This window comes from Nesoenas mayeri (genome assembly GCF_963082525.1).
Source record: "Nesoenas mayeri genome assembly, chromosome: 24".
Classification (NCBI taxonomy): Eukaryota; Metazoa; Chordata; class Aves; order Columbiformes; family Columbidae; genus Nesoenas; species Nesoenas mayeri.
The window spans coordinates 2,387,275-2,409,751 of record NC_137546.1 but is presented as its reverse complement, the minus strand read 5'-3'; the positions used below and the strand labels follow the sequence as shown (position 1 = coordinate 2,409,751).

The following is a 22,477-nucleotide window of genomic DNA, read 5'->3' as shown; positions in this document are numbered from 1 at the left end:
GGCTTGCAGGTGTGCCTGCAGGGCGGGGCATGCAGGTGTGCGTGCAGGGCGGGGCATGCAGGTGTGCCTGCAGGGCGGGGCATGCAGGTGTGCGTGCAGGGCGGGGCAGCAGGTGTGCGTGCAGGGTGGGGCACGCAGGTGTGCCTGCAGGGCAGGGCAGCAGGTGTGCCTGCAGGGCGGGGCAGCAGGTGTGCGTGCAGGGTGGGGCATGCAGGTGTGCCTGCAGGGCGGGGCAGCAGGTGTGCATCCAGGGTGCAGCAGCAGCTGTACATGCGGAGCGGGGCAGCAGGTGTGCACACATGCAGCGGCTGTGCATGCAGGGCTGTGCAGTGCACTCCTGTGTGATTGTGTACACGTACCTGCCCAGCGGTGCGTGCTGGGAGTGTTGGGCTGTGACCACTGCACAGAAAGCTCTGGCGTTCCGTGCTCTCGCTGCCTCACCTGCAGACCGCTCCGTCTGGGGACACCTGTCCTCCTTCCTCCCTCAACCGTAGAATTTCATTTCCTACCACATTAGCAATTCAGATGCTGAACTGGTCCGTGCTGGCTGCTCTGATTAGTGGATGTGATAAAGAGGTTTGTGCATCTCTCTTAGAGAGACACCAGCCACGTGGTCTGGCTGCTTTGCATAAAAAGCAATGAATAAAGCAGCGTGTGCACGCGGGGTGATCTGTCCCACACTGGGACAGGTGAGGATGTTTTCTTCTCCATTCCTGGGCTTTCCTTCATCTTGCTGGTTATGAGAAAACACGTTATGTTGTGGAGGACCCCCAGAGGCTTGAGCAGAGGGGCCGTGGGCAGAGCAAGTGCTTTATAGAGTTGTGGGGATGCTGCACCATGTCTGTGGTGGGGCTGGAGGCTCATGAGCTGGTCCTTGACCTCCCAGTTTCAGCTGCCAGCATAAATATTTATTTGCTCTCTACCACTACCTGAAAGGAGGTTGTAGCATGGAGGGTGTTGGTCTCTTCTCCCAAGTAACAAGTGCCAGGGTGAGAGGAAATGGCCTCAAGTTGCACCAGGGGAGGTTGAGGTTGGATCTTGGGAACAATTTCTTCCCCAAAGGGCTGTCGGGTGTTGTAACAGGTTGCTCAGGGCAGTGGTGGAGTCACCATCCCTGGAGGGGTTGAACAGATGGAGATGAGGTTCTCAGGGACACGGAGTAGTGCCAGGGGTGGGTTAATGGTTGGACTCGATGATCTTGAGGGTCTTTTCCAACCAAAATGATTCTATGGGCTGCACCCCTCCTGTTTGCAGAGGAGCACCCACAGCTCACCCATCTCTCCATGTCTGTGCCCGCAGCCTGCCGAGGGATGCTGTGCGGGTTCGGGGCGGTGTGCGAGAGAAGCTCCACCGACCCTTCCCAGGCCTCCTGTGTCTGCAAGAAGACAGCGTGTCCCATCGTGGTGGCTCCCGTCTGTGGCTCCGATTATTCCACCTACAGCAACGAGTGCGAGCTGGAGAAAGCCCAGTGCAACCAACAGAGACGGATCAAAGTCATCAGCAAGGGACCGTGTGGTGAGTGGTGAGAGCCTGGCCCAGGTTGGCCAGAGAGGTGCTGGATGAACCATCCCTGGAGACATCCCAGGCCAGGCTGGACGGGGCTCTGAGCAACCTGAGCTGCTGAAGATGTCCCTGCTAATGGCAGGGGTGGCACTGGGGGAGCTGGGAAGGTCCCTTCAACCCAAACTGTTCTATGACTTGATGATCTTGAGGGTCTATTCCAACAGTAATGGTTCTCTGATCTCACTGCCAGAGCAGGTCACATCTGCCATGGCTTGAAGGTAGATTTGGGGGGACCAGGCGTATGTAGAGGCTGGTGGGCTCATGAAAGCCCTTCCCCAGCTTGGCATTCACCAGCTGTGAGCGAGGAGCTGTGTAAATGAGGCCCCAGTCTCCTCATCTCAGAGTAAATTAACTTGACCTTTCTCTCCTGCGGCGCTCTGGCTGGCAATAAATCTGCACCCAGCAACTCCTGCTGGGGCTCTTGTCAGAGGGGAGAGAGCGCTGAGTGATTTATCTAAAATAATAATCATAAAGAAGTAACAAATAAAAGATAAAAAAGGAAAAAAGAAAAGCTGGCAAATAAATTTTGGCTCTTCCCCATCAGTGAGGAAATTACTGCTTGAGCTCTTCCTCTAATTATGGTTTGCAGGAGGTGCCTTGAAAACCCTTATTTTGCACGTTTGCTAAAGCTAGAGGCTTTTGGGGAGCGTGTACAGGGCTGGGAGGTTTAGAAAAGGATGGGCTCTGCCTGAAGGGCCAGCTGGGGACTGAGCTCCCTTCCCCTTGTCCTGGGGTTTGGGGCTGATCCTCCAGCCCCTGCAGACATTGGGGCGGATGAGCTCACGGCTCCAGGGCACTGGGGTACGGGCATCCATTGGTATTGTAGGATTTAGCAGGGCTGTTGTGATAGAACCAGGGGTGATGGTTTTAAACTAAAAGAGGAGCGATTCAGGCTGGGTGTGAGGAAGGAATTTTTGCCTTGGAAGGGTGGTGAGAGCCTGGCCCAGGTTGGGCAGAGAGGTGGTGGATGAACCATCCCTGGAGACATCCCAGGCCAGGCTGGATGGGGCTCTGAGCAACCTGAGCTGGTGCAGATGTCCCTGCTCATGGCAGGAGGGGCACTGGGGAGATGCGAAGGTATTTCCAACCCAAACTGTTCTATCATTCTATGATCGTGTACATTTTTGGGCACTCAGAGGAACAAGGGCTGTCTGGGTTGATATCACAGTGTGTCGGGCTTATTTATCTCCTAAGAAGATCAAGAAGCAGAGAGTGTCACAGGAGCTGATGTGTTCATCCTTCTGCTATGTCCCCTCTTTTCCCCAGGCTCCAAGGACCCCTGTGCCGAGGTGACCTGCAGTTTTGGCAGCACCTGCGTCCGCTCCACCGATGGTCAGTCGGCCAAGTGCGTCTGCCCGTCGTCCTGCAGCGGCGTTCCCGAGAGCACGGTGTGCGGCAGCGACGGCCGGGACTACCGCAGCCTGTGCGAGCTCAACAAGCACGCCTGCGACAAGCAGGAGAACGTTTTCAAGAAGTTTGACGGCGCCTGTGGTGAGTCCCCAGGGGGACGTTGCTTTAAAAACGCTTCCTCCCGCGTTGGGAATAACGAGGGCAGACCAGCGGGAAACATCAAGGGTTGGGGGGAACTTGCTCGCACGCCAAAAACACAAGCTGGGCAGAAAAAGGTCAGTTTGTGAGTGACGACCTTTGAAATTCAGACCAAGCCAGTGCTTCCCCCCGCGGTATTTGGCTCTGGACGTTTCTATTCAGGACCCACTGACCTGAAAAAGCAGTTGCAACATCTGTGCCACCACCTCCTGCCGTTTCCCCCCGACTGGAGTTTCCCCGGCTGCAGGTTTTTTGGCAAGAATCCTCGTGCTCGCCGGTGTCCCCAGGCTGGTGGCAGGCAGCAACTTCTAATTAAAGGAGCTCGACAGGCAGAGATCCCAGAGTGCAAACACAGCCCTGCTGCTCCGAGGATGTCCTCCTCTTTGGCTTAATGATGGCTGGGGATACTTGTAATTAAAAGCAACTGTATTCATTAGGAAAAGCATGAGATCAGCCAGGACACGTGCCAGCGTGGTGTTTGTCCCTGGGGAGGGTGTTTGGGCAGGCTGCAAACCTGGGGGAGCTTTAATTGCGCTGTCACTGCTCAGTCCTAAGTAGGGCGAGATGGGCGTGAGGTTGAGGTGCAAAACGTCACGCTGGATGCTCCTGGTTTCTGGGGCAGAGAGGAGGCTTTGAGCTCCTGGTTTTAGCCAGGCGTCAGCAGAAATGCAGGTGGTCTGGGTTGAGCAGCTGAGCTGTTGAACCTGGAGATACTGGAAGGCTGCAAGGTCTGAGGATGAACAGTGCAGGCAGAGAACATCTCGAATATCTTCATTAGGGTTGTGAAGCATCGGAACAGGCTGCTCAGGGCAGCAGTGGAGTCGCCATCCCTCAGGGGTTGAACAGACACTGAAATGAGCTTTGAAGGTCCCTTCCAACCTGAATTGTTCTATGAAGTGATGAGCACACGTTGGGTGCTAATGGGACAGGTCCAAGACTCCTGGAGCCAGCTGAGAGGAGGAGGAGGAGGAGGACAGGACATATCTTTTCTGACTCTCTGCACCGTCTCCCTTCGCAGACCCGTGTAAAGGCGTCCTCAACGACATGAATCGCGTTTGCCGGGTGAACCCCCGCACCCGGAGGGCAGAGCTGCTCCCCCGCCCCGAGAACTGTCCCCCAAAGCGAGAGCCGGTGTGCGGTGACGACGGGGTGACTTATGACAACGAGTGCGTGATGGGGCGCTCGGGGGCCATCCGGGGACTGGAGATCCAGAAGGTGCGTTCAGGGCAGTGCCAGCACCAGGGTAAGTACCTCCCTGCTTTCTGGGGAGCAGGAAAATTCAGTTTCCTGACCTCCTCTGCTGCTCCGTTCCGTGCTTTTGGCAATGTAACCCCTGTCCCCGCGGTGCGTGCGAGCATTGCTCTCCTCCCTCCTCCCAGACAAATGTAGAGATGAGTGCAAGTTCAACGCCGTCTGCCTGAACCGCCGCGGCACCGCTCGCTGCTCCTGCGACCGCATCAATTGCGACGGCTCCTACCGGCCCGTCTGCGCCCGCGACAGCCGCACCTACAGCAACGACTGCGAGCGCCAGAAAGCCGAGTGCCACCAGAAAGCTGCCATCCCAGTAAAGCACAGCGGACCCTGTGGTAAGCGCTGGTGCCGCTGGGACACTGGTACCCCCGCGAGGACACTGGTACCCCCACACCTCCCACTTCCCAGCCCCAGCAGCCACTTTAAGCCCAGCTTGTGTCAGTCCCTTCCATGCTGGCGGTGACACGGGGACACTGCAGGTAAGTGGTGGCTGGGTGCCACCATCTGAGCAAGCCACAGGCTCTCTCCAGCCCCGAATATCTGCTCCTCCCTGTTCTATTCCTTCCAGCAGTCCTTGTGTGTGTGTGTCTGTGCGTGTCTTCCTCCTTGGTCTTGTCTTTGTCTGGTGTGCTCAATAACACAGTGAAGAACAATTCCTTTTTAAACCATACCCAAGCGTGACATCCAGCCGGTTTCTCTCATTCACGGCCACGTGCACATTCACCCCACGCGGTTCCCGTGCAGCCCACACCATCCATTTCTGCTCCCAGGGTAGTGCCAGTCCCCAGCTCCTTCCATGCTCCCCCATGCCCGCCCGCTTCTCTCGGCTCCAGGTTTTCTCCGCCAGGATCTCTGCCCAGCGCTCCCGCTCTCCGGAGGTCTCGCCGTGGCTTTGTCTCGTCTCTGGGAGAAGCTTTTGACCTTTCCAATGGATGCTTTTTTCAGGCTGATATGATAGGATGGGGCTTTGGGTCCTCACGATGTCGGGAATGTCCAATTTTAAAATTACTGCACGGAAAAATGAGGGAGGTTAAACACTGGATTGATTTGTATGAGTTGGAAGGACGGCTCATTTCAGCTCGAATTGGTTTTTACTAGATCTAGGACTGTTCCCTATTATTTTAAGCTGATGTTTGATAAGGTATCAGATGTATCAAACCTTTTGAATTACTTGGAATTGAAGCCCCGTGCTGTGGGTTTGTTTTGTTGGCTTTGTGCTCCTGCAGTAGGTTTTTCATGCTGCCAGGCCCAGCTGCTTGAAAACCGTTTGTCAGGCTCCCAAAATCACACTGAACATAATCACAGCTGTTATTTCTTTTAATTGTCCGTTTCACTGTGTTGCTGATGGTTGAACGATGAGAAGTCGGTTCCCCAAGTGCTCCCTACAGGGAGGACAACAGAGGCACTTTTGTCCTCTGTCCCCCAGTGCCACCGGGAGCTGGTGCTGGATGGCAACCAGCAAACCCTGCCTGGCACCTGGGGGAGGTAAATCAAAGCTGGGGCTCTGTCTGCCAAAGCCCAGGGCTTTGAAGTCCATGACGGCTCCAGAACACCCTGCAGCAAGCCAGCACAGGGGGTGAACAAGCCTTTGCCTCCCCATCAGCTTAGGAAAGCATCTCTGAGCTCAGTGCTGCCCTTTGGGAAGAAAGCGTGTCCTCTGTGGCACCAGTTCAGACTCCGTGTGAGCTGGAAAACGGATTCAGGAGTGGGGCCAGGGTGGTGATGTTGTGTGCCCAGCCTGTGTGTCAGGGCAGAACTTCTCTGTCTGCAGCCAGGACCCAGAGCAGCGAGCGCGGAGGGTTCATGGATGGCTCTGCTGTGAGGATGCAGGAGCTGCTCAGAGCTGGGGAAGGGAAGGAGATGAAGGAGAAGCCTTTAGCGTGGTTGCGGTGATTTAATCTCTCACATGTACCTGTCTAATGAACTCTGAGCTCCGCCACTGGCTTTTCCAGCAGCAAGGCAAAGGAGGCAAAGCCAAACAAAACAGTCCAGGCCTTGTTTATAATCTTTCTCTACTTTGACACTGTGATGGGGCAGCAGAGAAAGAAGGATGAGGTGAGAGCCAAGTGGCCAGGAGGTGGAGGGAAGGTGTCTGGAGTTGCATCTGTCTTTTCCTCCCTGCTTCTCTCTGTTCTCTTTCTCCCTCCGCTGTCTCTCTTTCTCTCTCTTTCCTTTTTCGTCTGTGTCTTGTGTTTTACAGCGTTGCCTGTTTGGAGGAAGGAATTGTGTCCTCGCAGCACCCTTCTGCTCCCTACCTGGACATCTCTGCTAGGAGGTCGGCTTTCTCCCCTTCTCCGTGGCCAGCGCCAGCCCTGGCCTCTCCTCACTGCTCCCCCCTCCTCTCGTTTTGCTTGAGAGCCCCCCCGGGATGGAGACATTGCCCTGGTTTTGCTCCCATCCCAAACAATTCCTGCTGGAATGGAAACGCCTTGCGGTGCAGTGGGGTCTGGTCTGATGCTTGCTGTGGCAGATGAGGGTGGGAGCAGAGGTGGGTGCTGTGACCCCCCCCCGGCTCCTTTGCCAGCCCCTCTTGGGCTGACCCATCGCTCTGGACTGCTCCCGGTTGATCTCACCTCTCCTTTTGCTCCCAACTAACCCCTTTTTCTTCCCCACCTCCTCCTTCCCAGAGACTTCTGCCTGCCTGGGACTGTCATGCTTGTCCCTTTGCTCTCTGTAATGTGTGTCACGCTTGTCTGTGCAATTCCAGAGGGCAGGGGCTCTGCAGGGATCGCAGCTTCCCCCACGTGTCCAGCGAAGCACCCCTTGTTCCTTTTGGAAGCACTGCGCAGCTGTCTGTGCTCAGATGTGGTTCTTCACGAGGAATAATTCCCTATATCACCATGGAACTGGTGGCAGAGCCCGCTGGGTGTCATGGGTGCAGATGGATGGGGTGTGATGTGTTACAAAGCAGCTCCAGAGCCTCTTCCCCATGGGCATCACCAGGCGAGGCTTGTGGGAGAGCTCCATGTCCCCAGGGCTGGGTTAGGATTCAGGTGAGGGATCATGCCCTCGAAGAGAGCTCAGACCTCGCTCTTGCTCTGCAGATAGAGCCACCTTGGTCTTGGCAGGGCAGGAAGATGGACCAGTTGCCCCAGTTCATTCCCCATGCCCCACCAGCAGGCTCCGGAGTGCTTTGTCTTTCCCACCACACTCAGCTCTGCGCTTGCCTCACTGTTTGGTGTTGTCTGCCTGTTGCATCCATCTCGCCTTGGCCGCATTATTTGTTCCCCACCTCCGTGTTGTCATGTGTCCTCGTCAGCGTTCTGCACGGGTTAAATCAGTGTCCTTTCCTTGCCCCAGGTCCCCAGGGCTTTTGTCTGGAGTCACAAGAAGGGGTCGCTGGGGGGTCTCTCCCCAACTGCATAGCCACTTCTGCACTGGCTTCTGAGTGGTGGGGACATTGCTGGAGGGACATGCCAGCCCTTCAGCCAGCGGGCTGGGGACCGGGTGGGACATGCAGGGCTGTTGCAGGACACGCAGCCTTTTCTCTTTGCCGTCACCATCACGGTTGGCTGCTCCTCTCGGCACTGCGGGGCATCTCGCAGGGAAGGTGCCACCTGCTCGGCTGACATTGATTTAGCAGCTCTGGTTTGTGAGCAGAGGGGACTCTCAGCCTGCAGCCCATGCTGGGGACATTCCCCGTCCCCGGGGAGCTGCAGGGAGCCAGATGTCCGAGGATGGGGACAAAGCAAGGACACCAGGTCTCTTCATCCTGCCATGCAGCAGTTCGCTGGCTTTTCTCAACCAGTTTGCAAGAGGACAGGAAGGGAGCAGGAGCAAGACCAGCTGTGTGGTGAAGCCAAATGAGGTGTCCTCTCCAGCCACGTTTTAGGATGAGCTGTTCAGGGGACTGTGATTCTGAGGATGTGGCCTCGGTGAAGGGAACTATCCCTGTGTGGGCTTTTTGGCTATGGAGGGTTCAGCAGCCAGTGCTGGGTGCTGCGTGATGATGCACCAAGTGTCCTGGAGGCACCAAGTGTCCTGGAGGTGCTCAGACCCACACTGAGGTTCTTTTCTGCTGCCTCCTGCCTGCTGCCATGGAGCTGCTCATTCAAACCCCACCTCACAGTCAGGCTGGTGACACCATTGCTGCCCAGGAACAAATGGCTCAGCCTGTGTGTCCTGCTTCAGCACATGGCGCTTGTTCTTGTTGCTGGGGAGACCCAGGGTTTGGTGCAAAAACCCAGGGGGATGATCCCACTTCTATCCAGAATGTAGCTGGGGTGGGATGGAGGAGAAGAGGCAGGAGACTTGGTGCTGTGCAGGGAGAAGATCTCATGCCTGCTGCCCATCCCTACCCTCTGCCACGCATGGGGGCCGATGCTGAGCCAGGCATGCCGGGGTGGCATGGAGGGTGCAGGGGCCAGGGCCAGGAGCTCTGGGTGCGATTGCCGTGGCGAGGAGGATGCAGGCGTGGGGCTGAGGCTGGGGATGCCAGCATGCATCACTGTGCACCGTGCCCTGGGCAAGCGTTGGGCTGAACCCGGTGCCTCTTCTCTCCTGTCCCCTCTGCAGACCTGGGCACCCCCAGCCCTTGCCTGAGCGTGGAGTGCACGTTCGGGGCCACCTGCGTGGTGAAGAACCAGGAGGCCGTGTGCGAGTGCCAGCAGGTCTGCCAGGGCCGCTACGACCCCGTCTGTGGCACCGACAACCGCACCTACGGCAACCCCTGTGAGCTGGACTCCATGGCTTGTGTCCTCAAGAGAGAGATCAAGGTCAAGCACAAGGGGCCCTGTGGTAAGAGCGCATCGTGGCGGGTCCCTCCTCTTCCTTGTGTTAGGGAATAGAATTTCTGAACAACAAAAAAAGCCCTTGAGGTGCTGGAGCGAGTTCAGAGAAGGGAAGGGGATGGAGCACAAGTGTGATGGGAGCGGCTGAGGGAGCTGGGGGGTTCAGCTGGAGAACAGGAGCTGAGGGGAGACCTTCTGATCTCTGAACTGCCTGAAAGGAGCTTGGAGCCAGGGGGGTCGGGCTCTGCTCCCCAGGAACAAGCGCCAGGAGCAGAGGAAACGGCCTCAAGTTGCGCCAGGGGAGGGTGAGGTTGGATCTTGGGGACAATTTCTTCCCCAAAGGGCTGTGGGGCATTGGAACAGGCTGCCCAGGGCAGTGCTGGAGTCACCATCCCTGCAGGGTGTAAAAGATGCAGAACTGAGGTTCTCAGGGACATAGTGACAGTGTTGGGTTAATGGCTGGACTCACGCATGGCTGCAGGATTTGTGCTGTAGATAGAAACCTCCTGGCCAACCGTCTGCACAAACCGCGCAGGGGGTTGTTGCATCTTCCCTCCCCCATGCAAAGGCAGCAGCTGCTGTGTGAAAAAGAAGAATCATCTTTGAGCCAAATTCTTCACGAATTGAATGGCAGGGAAGGGAAGGGAAGGGAGGTGTTTGAAGGAGAAAGCGAAGCCATGAATCCCTAAATACCCAGGAATCAGGAGGTGTGCTGGCTGGGGCCCGTTCTCTCCTGCCATGAGTGAGAGCTGCTTTGCAAGTGAGTTATTGCAAAGATAAATGTCTCTGTCCCGAGCCTGTGTGCCTGTGTTTGCAGCAGACTGAGCATCCCATTGGGAAATTGGTGCCGTGTTACATTAATACGTGCGTCCAGCACTACTGGCACCCTGATAAACCAGGGTAAGACAATATCCCTTTCCAGGCCGACCACTTCTGCCATGTGCGAATCCTGCCGCCTCTCCCCGGGGAGCCGGGATGCTGCGCTCCTCCTCCACGGCCGGCACTGATTTATTGCTCCTCGTAGTTCTCAGCCCCATGCTCTCTCCCGCCTTCTATTTAGCTATAAGGACGTGCAGCTCTAGTGACATTTTATCATGGTTACTCCCAGCCCTGACAGCTTTTACGAGTAGTTATTGAGTTATTGCCTTTCTGCCTCCTCCCGCATCCCTCAGCTCATCCCTTGCTCTGTGCCCTGGTGTCCCCAGGGGCTCAACCTGTGGGGGGAGGTTGCAGTGGGTTTTATTTATCATAGAATCACAGACTAGTTTGGGTTGAAGGGACCTCTTCAGCTCCCCCAGTGCCACCCCTGCCATGAGCAGGGACATCTTCAGCAGCTCAGGTTGCTCAGAGCCCCGTCCAGCCTGGCCTGGGATGTCTCCAGGGAATTTTGGACACTGCATCACACAGCGATGCTCACCTGACCTGCTGTTTTAATCTACTGCTTTTGTCCTTTATCTGCACAGACCGTTGTGGCAAGTGCCAGTTTGGGGCCATCTGCGAGGCGGAGACGGGAAGGTGCGTGTGTCCCACCGAGTGCGTCCCCTCCTCCCAGCCCGTCTGCGGCACCGACGGCAACACGTACGGCAGCGAGTGTGAGCTCCACGTCCGGGCATGCACACAGCAAACCAACATCTTGGTGGCTGCCCAAGGAGACTGCAGTGAGTCTGGCAAGGTCCCCTTCTTCCCTCGTGTCATTCCCGCTGGTTGCATTTCGGAGACAGGATGCAAATAAATTGGGTGGATGTCCATTGAGCCAAGCAAAGAAATTGGGTTAAAAACAGAACTGAAAGCTTCGATGGTTTATTTGATCACATGGTTCATCTTAGTAGCTTTCCCTTCGCTCCATCCCCTGGGGTTAATTTGTCTTTGCTCATGTGTTTCCTCCCCACTCCCCAGCACAGGGAACTGTCTGTGCTAATTTCTTAATGAATTAAAAGCCCTGCCTTGGTTCTTCATTAGGACAAATGCTTCAGTAAAAGCAATGCATTGGAGCCTCATAAAACCTCCAGCTGGGTCTGGGTTGTCAGGTGCTGGAACAGGCTGCCCAGAGCAGTGGTGAAGTCACCATCCCTGGAGGGGTTGAACAGACATGGAGATGAGGTTCTCAGGGACATGGGGCAGTGCCAGGGGTGGGTTAATGGCTGGACTTGGTGATCTTGAGGGGCTTTTCAACCACAATGATTCTGTGATCCTATGAACTCACTGTGGTTCCTCTGTGCCCAGAGTCCTGCGGCAGCACCGTCTGCTCCTTCGGCAGCCGCTGCGTGGCCGGGCAGTGCGTGTGTCCCCGCTGCGAGCGACAGCCCCTCGCTCGCGTCTGCGGCAGCGACGGCCTCACCTACGACAACCCATGTGAGCTGCAAGTAGCCTCGTGCCAGCAGAAGAAGAGCATCGAGGTGGCCAGGACGGGGCCGTGCGAGGACGGTAGGTTGTCACCATTCCTCCAACCGTGTGGGGTTGGCTGTACCTGGCTTGGCCGGGCTGAGAACTAAGAACCTGCTGAGTTTTCCCACTGTAGGGGGAAAGCTGTGGGTTAACGCTGGCTGAATCCAAGCGGAGGAGGACTCGGTGTCCACCTGGCGAGCTGAGGTTCTCTGGCTCGTTGCATGTGTAGTTTAGCTGGGAAGGATGCGAATGCTATGGCAGTGCTGAGGGAGAGAGGAAGACGTAACATAGTGTTTGATCACAGCCCTCCTTGGGGAATTTCAGGTTGGTGTCCCTCTGGGAAAAGATCTTAAATAATTCTCTGTGTAATGCCAAATCCCAGCCTTTGATCACTCAATAAAAAGGGCCAGGTTTTCCTTCTCCCCCCTTCCCCTTTAAGAAGCCTTTGAAATCAGCCACATCTCTCTGTTACTGAGCATCTGAGCTCATCATACTGAGCTCTGAGCATCTTATGGAGCGGCAGCCAGGCTAGGGACAGAGTTTAGAGATTGTTAAGAACATCTGCCTAACTGAACTTCAGATTAAACCCAAACCCCATCCCTTCCTCTGCTCTGGTTTCCATGTTTATGGTAGCAGCAGCAATCTCCCCACTGCTCTGGGCTTGGGAGGGCAGGAGGAGGGGAAGGACTGGGATCAAAGCCTGGAGTTAAGCTGTTCCTTGTCTTGTGACAGCAGTGGGACGAGCCACTTTCTCCAAGGGAGAGGCATCTTCTCTGTGCTCCAGGCTTAAGCATCCCAATATACAGGGTGTTTCAAAAAGATGGACCCAGTTTTAAAGCAGTAGATTTCACGATGGCAACGTGCTACAATTGCACAAAATTTTACAAATGGTTTAAAGAATTATCAAGTTCTAGGAACCTTTACATAAAGGTTCCCTCCACCTGCTGTATGGACAACATCGAGAGAGTTGATTGGTCCCAAATGCCTCTTAAATGGTCTTTATCCACTGAGGTCACAGGTGCTGTGATTCTGGTTTTGAGGGCATTTGATTAGTTGCTAACAGTGGCACAAAAACATGGTATTTGATATATACCTCCAAGAAGAAGGCTGCAGGGTCCAATGTCTGGGGATCTTGAGGATCCATCTCTTTGAAACACCCTGGATGTGGGCTCAGGATTCTGGGCTTGCCTGTGCTGAAGAGGTTAAATCTACTGTGATTTGGATGTGTCTGTGCAGCCGTGGGCTGCATCCCATGTCCAGGACGCAGCCTTGAGTCATGGAGAGGGATTTGTCCCCATCCCCTCTGCTTCCCCCGAATTTTGCCATGCTGGATTTTGAGCTTCTTTATCTACCACCATCCCTCCTTCTCCAGAGTGCGGCTCGGGGGGCTCTGGCTCCGGGGATGGGAGCGAGTGTGAGCAGGACCGGTGCCGGCAGTATGGAGGCTGGTGGGATGAGGATGCAGAGGACGACCGCTGTGTCTGTGACTTCACCTGCCTGGCAGTGCCACGCAACCCGGTGAGGATGCTGAGCTGTTTTGGGCTACTTTCTGCAGTCCTCGCATCCCTCTTCTCCCTGGGGACCTTCCCGCATGCTTCCAGGGTATCCCATGGGTAGGGAACCTGTGTCCTGTGCCGGGGGCTGCTCTGAGCCCTTCCCTTCCCTGTCCTGGCAGGTGTGTGGCTCCGATGGTGTCACCTACACCAATGAGTGTGAGCTGAAGAAGACACGGTGTGAAAAACGTCAGGATCTCTATGTCACTAGCCAAGGAGCCTGCCGCGGTGAGTCCCCCCAGGTGGCACAAGCTGCGTGCTGGTGTCATGGTCCCCAGGCTGGTTCCCTGCAGTAGCACATGTCCTTTCCCTGGGGCTAAGCAAGAAAATGCTCCCCAAGGACACAGCAGTGTCTGTTGGTTTGCTCATCCCCGTTGTATCACAGATGAGGTTCTCAGGGACATGGGTTAGTGACAGTGTTGGGTTAATGCTTGAACTCGATGACCTTGAGGGTCTCTTCAAACCAAAGTGATCCTATGATTCTGTTCTATGATTCTGGTTTTGTGCCCTGTGCTTTCCCTGTCCGAGGATAGGACTTCATCACCTCTTCCCAGCATCTCTGCAAGGACCGCATGGTTTTGCAGGGACGCTGCAGGCTGCTCCATCCGCACGTTGGCAACACTGCCCTGTGACACAAAGACAACCTGTCCCTCTCTGCCTTCCTCTGCAGCCCTCGCCACCACTCCACCGCCTCTCCTGGTTGTGCACTGCAGCCAGACCATCTACGGATGCTGCCCAGACAACGTGACCTTGGCGCTTGGAGTGGGCGCAGCCGGATGCCCAAGTGAGTGAATACCTGAGGGACCTCCAAGGATGACCTCCCAGGCTCAAAAAGCTTTGCTCCATGTCCCCTTTCTCCTGCTCCCTGTGGGTAAAGGGAGCGTCTCTCTATCGTTGCATCGTTTCCCTCCATCAAGCTCCTAATTAATGAATTAATAATAAGCTTCTAATAGCTTTCTCCCCCTTTGATGTTAATGAGAGGAGAGCTCTTGATGACAGCAAAGCCAAGAGGGTTAATCCCTGAAGGTTTAGTTCCCCCTTGTAGCTGGGGCAGAGGAGGAGAGTTGAGAGCAGCTGCTGGATTCTCCTCCTGCCCTGGCCGAGCGTGTTGGTGACTCCGCAATTGATTCCATTGCCCTGATGAAGTACCCAGTGTCCCCAAGCTGACTTGGTCAGGACTCAGCCTCACGTTTTCTCTCACAGGTACCTGCCAGTGCAACCCCTACGGCTCCTACGGAGGAGCCTGCGACCCCACGACGGGGCAGTGCTCCTGCAAACCCGGCGTGGGGGGGCTGAAGTGCGACCGCTGCGAGCCCGGCTTCTGGAATTTCCGTGGCATCGTCACCGATGGCAAGAGCGGCTGCACGCGTGAGTGCCGGCAGGGCTGGGCTGTCACCTCTTGTCCCTTATGGCTCCCCAGGAGCCCTTTCTTCATGGAAAGGGTTGTTGGGCATTGGAACAGGCTGCCCAGGGCAGTGGTGGAGTCACCATCCCTGGAGGGATTGAACAGACGTGGAGATGAGGTTATTGGGGACATGGGGTAGTGCTGGGGGTGGGTTATGGTTGGACTCACTCTTGAGGTCTCTTCCAACCAAAGTGTGTCTGTGATTTTCCTCCCCTGGACCTTTCTCCACTTTTCTTGGATTGCTGGGGGACCTGAGTGAGTCTGCTCTTGGCTCCACAAATCCACCAGCTAAACAGCGTCTTTTTTCCCCGTCTTACCCAGCCTGTAACTGTGACCCGGTGGGCTCCGTGCGTGACGACTGCGAGCAGATGACTGGACTGTGCTCCTGCAAGACGGGGATCACCGGCATGAAATGCAACCAGTGCCCCAATGGCAGCAAACTGGGCATGACTGGCTGTGAGAAAGGTGAGGGAGCCACGTACTGGATGGATTGCCTGGGGAATGGAGGAATGGGTGCTGGGTACTGCTGCAGGTCATCACACTGGCTCTCTGGAGAGCCAGGACCCCTTGGGAGGAGAGAGGGGCTGGGGTTTAGTACGTGCTTTGTTGCTCATCTCTTCCCCCTTCTCTCCCTACCCCAGACCCATCAGCCCCAAAATCCTGTGAGGAAATGAGCTGCGAGTTTGGGGCCTCGTGCGTGGAAGTCAACGGCTTTGCCCACTGCGAGTGCCCGTCCCCGCTCTGCTCGGAGGCCAACATGACCAAGGTTTGCAGGGTGTGCCCGGCGATGTGTGCTGAGCTCGGCTGCATTGGGCTGGTGCAGTCTGATATCTGATGTTCTCCATCTTCTGTGCATGGGGGATGGTGATGTGCAAGTCGTAGATGTGCCCCATCTGGCACCTCTGAGCTGCTCAGGTCCCTCTGTGCAGAACATTGCCTGGGAGGGACCCCTGCAAAGCCACCCAGCATTTAGACACCCCTTGATTTTGCCCAGGGCTTGGGGTGCAGCTCACGTTTCCCCTCTGCCTCCCAGGTGTGTGGCTCTGATGGTGTCACCTATGGGGACCAGTGCCAGCTGCAGACCATCGCCTGTCGGCAGGGACAGGTCATCACGGTGAAGCACATGGGGCAGTGCCATGGTGAGTGTCCATGGCTGGGGACAGTTCCAGCTCTCTGCTGTGATGCTGAACCTGGGTCTAGGTGCCTCCATCTGTGGTTCCTCAGCACAGGACAGACATGGACCTGTTGGAGAAGGTCCAGAGGAGCCACAGAAATGATCCAGGGCTGGAACAGCTCTGCTGTGGGACAGGCTGAGAAAGTTGGGGTGTTTAGCTGGAGAAGAGAAGCTCCGGAGAGACCTTATTGCAGCCTTTCCATGCTTAAAAGGGGCCTGTGAGAAAGATGGGGACAGACTTTTGAGCAGGACCTGTTGTGATAGGACAAGGGGTGATGGTTTTAAACTAGAGGAGGGAGATTCAGGCTGGACATGAGGAAGAAACCCTGGCCCAGGTTGGCCAGAGAGGTGGTGGATGAACCATCCCTGGAGACATCCCAGGCCAGGCTGGACGGGGCTCTGAGCAACCTGAGCTGGTGAAGATGTCCCTGCTCATGGCAGGGGGAGCACTGGGGGAGCTGAGGAGGTCCCTTCAACACAAACTGTTCTCTGATTCTATGACTGTGCTGTGACCCCTCATGGCAGAGCAGGTGCATTGCTCTAGGCAAGTGCCTGAGGGATTGCAACATCCTTCCCAGTCTCATGGGCAGCCTTTCCCAGACCTACCCCTCCTTACCCACCCCACCTTCCTGCTCCTTTCAGAGTCCATCACTCACACAAGCCACACCGCACCACCCACACCACTGCCCACGCTGCCCTTGGACAAATTAATCCTTCCTCCACCATTGCGGTTCACCACCCGGGCTCCAGAACCCACCGAGCTGGCTACCACCTCCCTGCTGTTGGAAGCCAAGCCTACAGAAAGAGGTCACCCTACAACGAGGCGCATCACGACTGCCAGACCAGCCACCACACCGTGGGTGACCCACGGGGCGTCTCAGACCACGGTCCGGCCGCTCTCCACCGCGCCGGTGGTCCTGGCCACCAGCCAGCCAGCCTACGCTGAGTCAGGCAGTGCAGAAGGGAGCGGAGACCAAGAGATGGGCACCAGTGGAGACCAGGAGTCGAGCGGGGCAGGTTCTGCCGGTGAGTTGTGCTTCTTGGTCTCAGCAGGTCGTGGGCTGAACCACCCCCTGTGTGTCAGGATGAGATGAAGCTGTGTCTCAGCCTTGTTCTCTTGCCTCCTGCTGGTGGATGCTCCTCTTAATGCCTTGCAGGGGAAGAGGAGGTGGAGGAAAACCAGGTAACGTCCACTCCAGCCATCGAGAGGGCGACGTGTTACAACACGCCGCTGGGATGCTGCTCGGACGGCAAGACGGCGGCTGCTGATGCCGAAGGCAGCAACTGTCCGGGTGAGTTTGTCCTCGGCGCTGGGCTCCCTTTGGGCGGTCAGGAGTCAGACTGAGCTCTTGTGTTCTGCAGTTTTCTTCACTTAGGTGACCCCTTTCTTCCTTGACTTTTACAGCCTTTAAAGTTCGGCCAGTGTTTTGCTCAGGCTTCTGCAGAGCTGACGGCTGCACTGGGGGGATGCGGGAATTGCTTGGATTCCCATTTTATCCATGTTGATGGCTGTAAAGGGAGCTGGGTGGACCAGGACCAATTCCTGGGGACTCTGAGCTCCTCCGTATCATGCTGTGATTCCTAGGGGTGCATATGGCTCTCATGACCTTGGTGGGATCTGTTTTGTCTGCTCACAGTCCATGCTGAGGAAACACAGAGCCACCCGTGTTGGTCAGGTTGCCTGGTATATGCATCTAGTTATCCTAAAAATTGTTGCTCTGGGGCTGTCTCCCAGGTGTTTCCTCACTGAGGTCCTTCTTAACTGTCCCTGTTCCTTGGGGTTTCCAGCAGGACATCCCCTTTTCCTCTGAACACTTCGTTCCCCTTTTAACCCATGAAAGGACAGCAGGGATCTTTCTGTCGCTGCCTCTGCCCTCCTGTAGCTCCCTGGAAGGGAATCACACCTTGGGTCCCTCTTGCAGCTTCGGTTTGGTTTTGCAAGGCTGTTTGTGAGCAGGGTCCCTGCTTCCCTCTCCCAACACAGGTCTTCTTGTCCAGGGTCCACGTTTCTCCCCACGTTTGCATGCCCGTGTCCGATCCTGCTGTGTTGACTATGTGCTCTGTTTAACGTCTTTCTCTCGTTACTCAGCCGGAGCAGGGGGGCTGCTCTCCGGGCCGGAGCTCAGAGGAAACCGTCTGGTAAAAGCTGCCATCTCCAGCCTGGTCTTTGCCATCTGCTCCAGCACCCTGATACTAATCCCCCATGGCGCAGACCCATCCAGACTAACCCCAACACTGGCACTACCCGCACACTGCCATCCCCCTTTACAACCCCAGGGACTCCAACGCTCTCAGCCACACGTCTGTCCCCTCGCCCACCAGCCCACTAAAGGCGTTTGTCTTGTCTACCCTCCCTCCCGTAGCTACCAAAGTCTTCCAAGGAGTCCTCATCTTGGAGGAGGTGGAAGGCCAGGAGCTGTTCTACACCCCTGAGATGGCTGACCCCAAGTCAGAGCTCTTTGGCGAGACGGCCAGGAGCATCGAGAGTGCGGTGAGTCCTTTGTGTTTCATAGATTCGTAGAATGTCCTGAGTTGGAAGGAACCCACAAGGATCATCATCATGTCCAACTCCTGGGTCTGGTTAGGACTCTTCTGGCCTTGGCAAAAGGAGAGAGGACCCTGCCCACTGTCTGTGCTGGACAGGTGACTAAACCCCAAATATTCACTTCCAGAAGCACAGTCCTACTCTCACGCATTCTCCTGCCCACTGAGCTCCTTCCAGCCACCCCGCCAAAACAGGGACCAAGTGCTGTCACATTTCTGAGCACCGTTCCTGATGTCTCACCATGGAAACCACGTTTTTGCGTTTCCTGCTGCTTTGCCTTTTTGTTTGCGATGGCTTCTGGGGAGGCCCTGAGAGCACAGAGACCTGCCTGCAAAATGTGTCGAGTGCTTTGGAGGAGCATTGCTCCATATTGGGAGCAAACATGGTTTATTGCCAGGGCCAGTATTTCCATGGAATGGGCACTGAGGAGTAGAAGGAGATGATGCACCAGCTCTGTCGAGGAGGTTCCCTCTGAATTTCTCCCATCTATGTGCATTACTGACCTCTACCACGTGCTGTGTCAGTGGGTTCCATCATTTATTGTGCACAGGATCAAAAATTATCCATTTTCCAGCTTGATCTTGGTGGTGGGGCTGTTCAGACAAGAGGTCCTGCCTTAACACCCTGGATTTCCCAAAGTGTCCTTATTTCCATGAAAAACCCTTAGACAAAAACGTGTCCAAAACCCCTTTGCCCCTCCAGTTCAGCCACACGAGCTGGGAAGCTGCTGGTGTAAATCCAGACTCCCACCCTTCAGGAGAACCCCCCTGCATTGCCAGCTCTTGGAGGAGGCGGACTTTGCGTGGCAATGTGTACATCTGTGTATGTATGTGTACATATGGACCTGCCAAGGAAGTGCTGGGTGGGGATAGCAACATTATACTGTAGCGTGGCACAGCAAATACAAAGCATCATCGCAAGGAGATTAACATATTTAGAGCTGGTTCCAAGCTGTATTTAGAAGTTGGCAAGTACAGTCGTATAAGCAGATGTGTGCCTGGCATATGGACCATATGGTCCATGCAGTTCGGTATCACAATAGCAATATTTCCCGATACGGCAGTGGCTTCTATCTGAGGATCCAAACACGCATATAAAAGCTTCATTCACTGGTTCATCCATTTTTCCCTCTGAGAAGGCAGGAGTGATGCTGCTTTACCCCTCCGAGGTCATTATACCTGAATTTATAGGGGAAGATTGTACCACAGGACCATCAGTCAGTTTTAACTGACTCGCTGTAAGCCTCGGACCGTCACTGTCACCTTCATGTGACTTCAGACAAATCCTGCAATGCCTGAGAGCCAAGTTTTAAAAGGCAGTCAGGTACTTAAAGATGCAGAGCGGTGCCTTATGGGATTTTCCGAAGGGCCTAAGCAGGTTTACGCAGCTTTAGAAGAGATCAGTAAGACTTAGCTGCCATACAATAGAAAATCCCTGCATGAACTGCGAGGTGTCTGTGGTCTGGCTTTGTTCTGCTCTTCTCCATAGCTACAATGGGAATAGTTCAGGAGTCACTGAGACTCAAGATCTTTTACCAAAAGGGCCCATGTCCCAGGATGTCCCTGTTAATTGGTTTATCTTTCCTCCTTCACCTGCAACTGAACTAGCTGGATGAGCTTTTCCGCAACTCTGACGTGAAGAAGGATTTCAAGAGCATCCGTGTCCGAGACCTGGGGCAGAGCAGCGCTGTCCGTGTCATCGTGGAGTCCCACTTTGACCCAGGTAAGAGCCTTCCCGGTGCTGAAACACACGTGCGGCAAAGAACACGGAAGAACCTGATTAAAATTTGCTGGGGATATGTGTTCCCTCCAGCAGAATCAACAGGTGTTGGGAGGAGCTGCACCCTAAGCTGGTGCCTGGAAACATTTTCCTAAGAAAAGGAATAATAATTACTGGAGTGAGTTCAGATAAGGGCAATGGAGCTGGTGAGGGGCTGGAGCACAAGTCTGATGGGAAGCAGCTGTTATTTCTCCCATGTAACAAGCGATAGGACAGGAAGAAATGACCTCAAGTTGCACCAGGGGAGGTTGGAGTTGGATCTTGGGAATGATTTCTTCCCCAAAGGGCTGTCGGGCATTGGAACAGGCTGCCCAGGGCAGTGCTGGAGTCACCATCCCTAGAGGGGTTGAACAGACATTGAGATGAGGTTCTTAGGGACATGGGGTAGTGGTGGACTTGGCAGTGCTGAGTTAATGGTTGGACTTGATGATCTTAAAGGTCGTTTCCAACCAAAATGGTTCTATAAATGTGGGTCCATCGTGGGGAGGTCATGAGGGGGGAACTGCCAGGCAGGTCTGCATCTTTACTCTTGCCTTTCTTTTTTCCCCTGGCTACGATCAGCCACTTCCTACACGGCAGCTGATGTCCAAGGGGCCCTGCTGAGGCAGATCAAAGCTTCCAAGAAGAAGACCATTCTGGTGAAGAAGCCCCAGCAGGAACATGTCAAGTTCATGGACTTTGGTGAGCCCTCTCTCTTGTCTGAGGCTTTCAAACAAGGAGGCTGGCGCCTCTGGTCCTGCAGGAGCCCTGGGGACCAGGGAGCAGATGGGAGAGGGCCCTTGGGTTTTTGAGTCCACTGTAGCCTGGGAGAACCATCCACCTGAGCCTTTCTGCTGCCATCTCACCCCCAAAACCCCCGTGGCTTTCCCTGTGTCCAGAGAGGGTTGCAAAGCGTCAGTTTCCACCTGCGTTTCATTGTGTTTCAGACTGGATCCCCAGGCTCTTCACCACAACTGTCACCACAACTACGGCCACCACCATGGCCCCCGCCACCACCCGCCGGTACACCACGGCCGCCGCTGCCACCACCGTCCATGTCCTGCGCCCGGATGCCGCCGGCCGACCCAGCAGCAAGGCCGCAGTCGCCGTGAGCACCAGGAGACCCCCGTCCACCCTGCCGGCCACCACCCGCAGGAAGCCCACCCGCCTGCCCCCCGTCACCAAGAAACCCACCCGGCCCTGTGACTCCCACCCCTGCCTGCACGGCGGCACCTGCGAGGACGATGGGAAGGAATTCACCTGCAGCTGCCCGGCAGGCAAAGGGGGAGCCGTCTGCGAGAAACGTATGTGCCCGTGGGCTGCTGGGCATGGGTCTGCAGGGGGAGCTGGGGCGTTCAGCCTGGAGAAGAGGAGAAGCCTCTGGGGAGACCTTATTGCGGCCTCTCTGTACTTAAATGGGCCAATAAGATAGATGGGGACAGACTTTTGAGCAGGGCTTGTTGTGACAGGACAAGGGGTGATGGTTTTAAACTAGAGGAGGGAGATTCAGGCTGGACATGAGGAAGAAACCCTGGCCCAGGTTGGCCAGAGAGGTGGTGGATGAACCATCCCTGGAGACACCCCAGGCCAGGCTGGATGGGGCTCTGAGCAACCTGAGCTGGTGAAGATGTCCCTGCTCATGGCAGGTGGGACTAGTGGAGCTTGGAAAGTCCTTCCAACCAAACTATTCCCTGATTCTATGACGCTGGTAGCAGAGCTCACAGCCATAGGATGGCAAGAGAAGGGACAGCACAGACAGGTGAACTGCATCTCTTGGAGCTTTGGGTTCCACCTGGAGGATGCTGTGGGGACACCCCTGGGAACCTTTGCTTTGCAGCTGCCCCTTTCCTGACCTGTTCTCCCAAAGCTTGTGCTGCTGGGCAAAACCAGGGCTGAGGCTTTGCACAGTGTGACCCATCCAGCGTCCGTCCATACTCCAGCAGACATCTCGGACTGGTTGGTGGTGCATGCACACCCAGCAGGAGGTTCTGCAGGGCTCCATTTAACAGTGTTTCTTAGCTCAGCCAAGAACAGGTTGTACACAAACTGTGCTGCAAGGTAAGAAGGTTCAGGAGCAGCTTCTTGCTGGCTGCGCTTCTGATACACCAGTGCCCCGAAGCATGGGGACTGTGATCTGCTTTTTCATCTCAGCTCATGGCATTGTCACTCACAGCTCCCGCAGCTGGTGACTGCTGGTTAGCATAGCGGAGAGACAGGTACTATCTGTCCCCTTGAACACAAGGAGTTGTGTGCTGATAATTCTCTGCTCCTCTGGTGCTCAGAGCTGCTTAGCAAACAGCTGCAGGCTGGCAGCCTGCTTCACTACAGCTGCTGGTATTTACTGGGAGCTCCCACTGGTGTCACTGGTGTGCTCTGGGCTGGTTGTGAGCGCTTATACCTGAAAAGCTTTGTCCCTAAAGCCTTCAGTTGGAGTGCTCGAAGCTGGAACTGGATGCGGGTGTCTCGGCCTGTTCATTTTAATAGATCCCTTGGAAGATCTCAGCTGCAATAAATAAAAGCCTGGGGTAATGAATGCAAATCTGTCATGTGGGATCCTGAGAGGAC

General features: G+C 55.5%; 1 protein-coding gene across 1 annotated transcript in view; it reads left to right on the top strand.

Annotated features, from left to right (window-relative positions):
- AGRN (agrin) overlaps positions 1 to 22,477 on the top strand; it is a gene marked incomplete at both ends in the record, with an annotated part of 91,083 nt that overhangs the window by 55,883 nt on the left and 12,723 nt on the right. The window contains 20 exons of the mRNA XM_080358809.1: positions 1,300 to 1,515; positions 2,830 to 3,054; positions 4,130 to 4,354; positions 4,491 to 4,697; positions 8,878 to 9,099; positions 10,556 to 10,750; positions 11,316 to 11,516; positions 12,850 to 12,995; positions 13,153 to 13,258; positions 13,701 to 13,814; positions 14,234 to 14,398; positions 14,757 to 14,900; positions 15,077 to 15,201; positions 15,469 to 15,574; positions 16,252 to 16,635; positions 16,767 to 16,901; positions 17,973 to 18,100; positions 19,762 to 19,876; positions 20,495 to 20,614; positions 20,860 to 21,216. Coding sequence (XP_080214935.1) covers positions 1,300 to 1,515; positions 2,830 to 3,054; positions 4,130 to 4,354; positions 4,491 to 4,697; positions 8,878 to 9,099; positions 10,556 to 10,750; positions 11,316 to 11,516; positions 12,850 to 12,995; positions 13,153 to 13,258; positions 13,701 to 13,814; positions 14,234 to 14,398; positions 14,757 to 14,900; positions 15,077 to 15,201; positions 15,469 to 15,574; positions 16,252 to 16,635; positions 16,767 to 16,901; positions 17,973 to 18,100; positions 19,762 to 19,876; positions 20,495 to 20,614; positions 20,860 to 21,216 — 3,636 coding nt within the window. The remainder of the gene's footprint in view (positions 1 to 1,299; positions 1,516 to 2,829; positions 3,055 to 4,129; positions 4,355 to 4,490; positions 4,698 to 8,877; positions 9,100 to 10,555; positions 10,751 to 11,315; positions 11,517 to 12,849; positions 12,996 to 13,152; positions 13,259 to 13,700; positions 13,815 to 14,233; positions 14,399 to 14,756; positions 14,901 to 15,076; positions 15,202 to 15,468; positions 15,575 to 16,251; positions 16,636 to 16,766; positions 16,902 to 17,972; positions 18,101 to 19,761; positions 19,877 to 20,494; positions 20,615 to 20,859; positions 21,217 to 22,477) is intronic.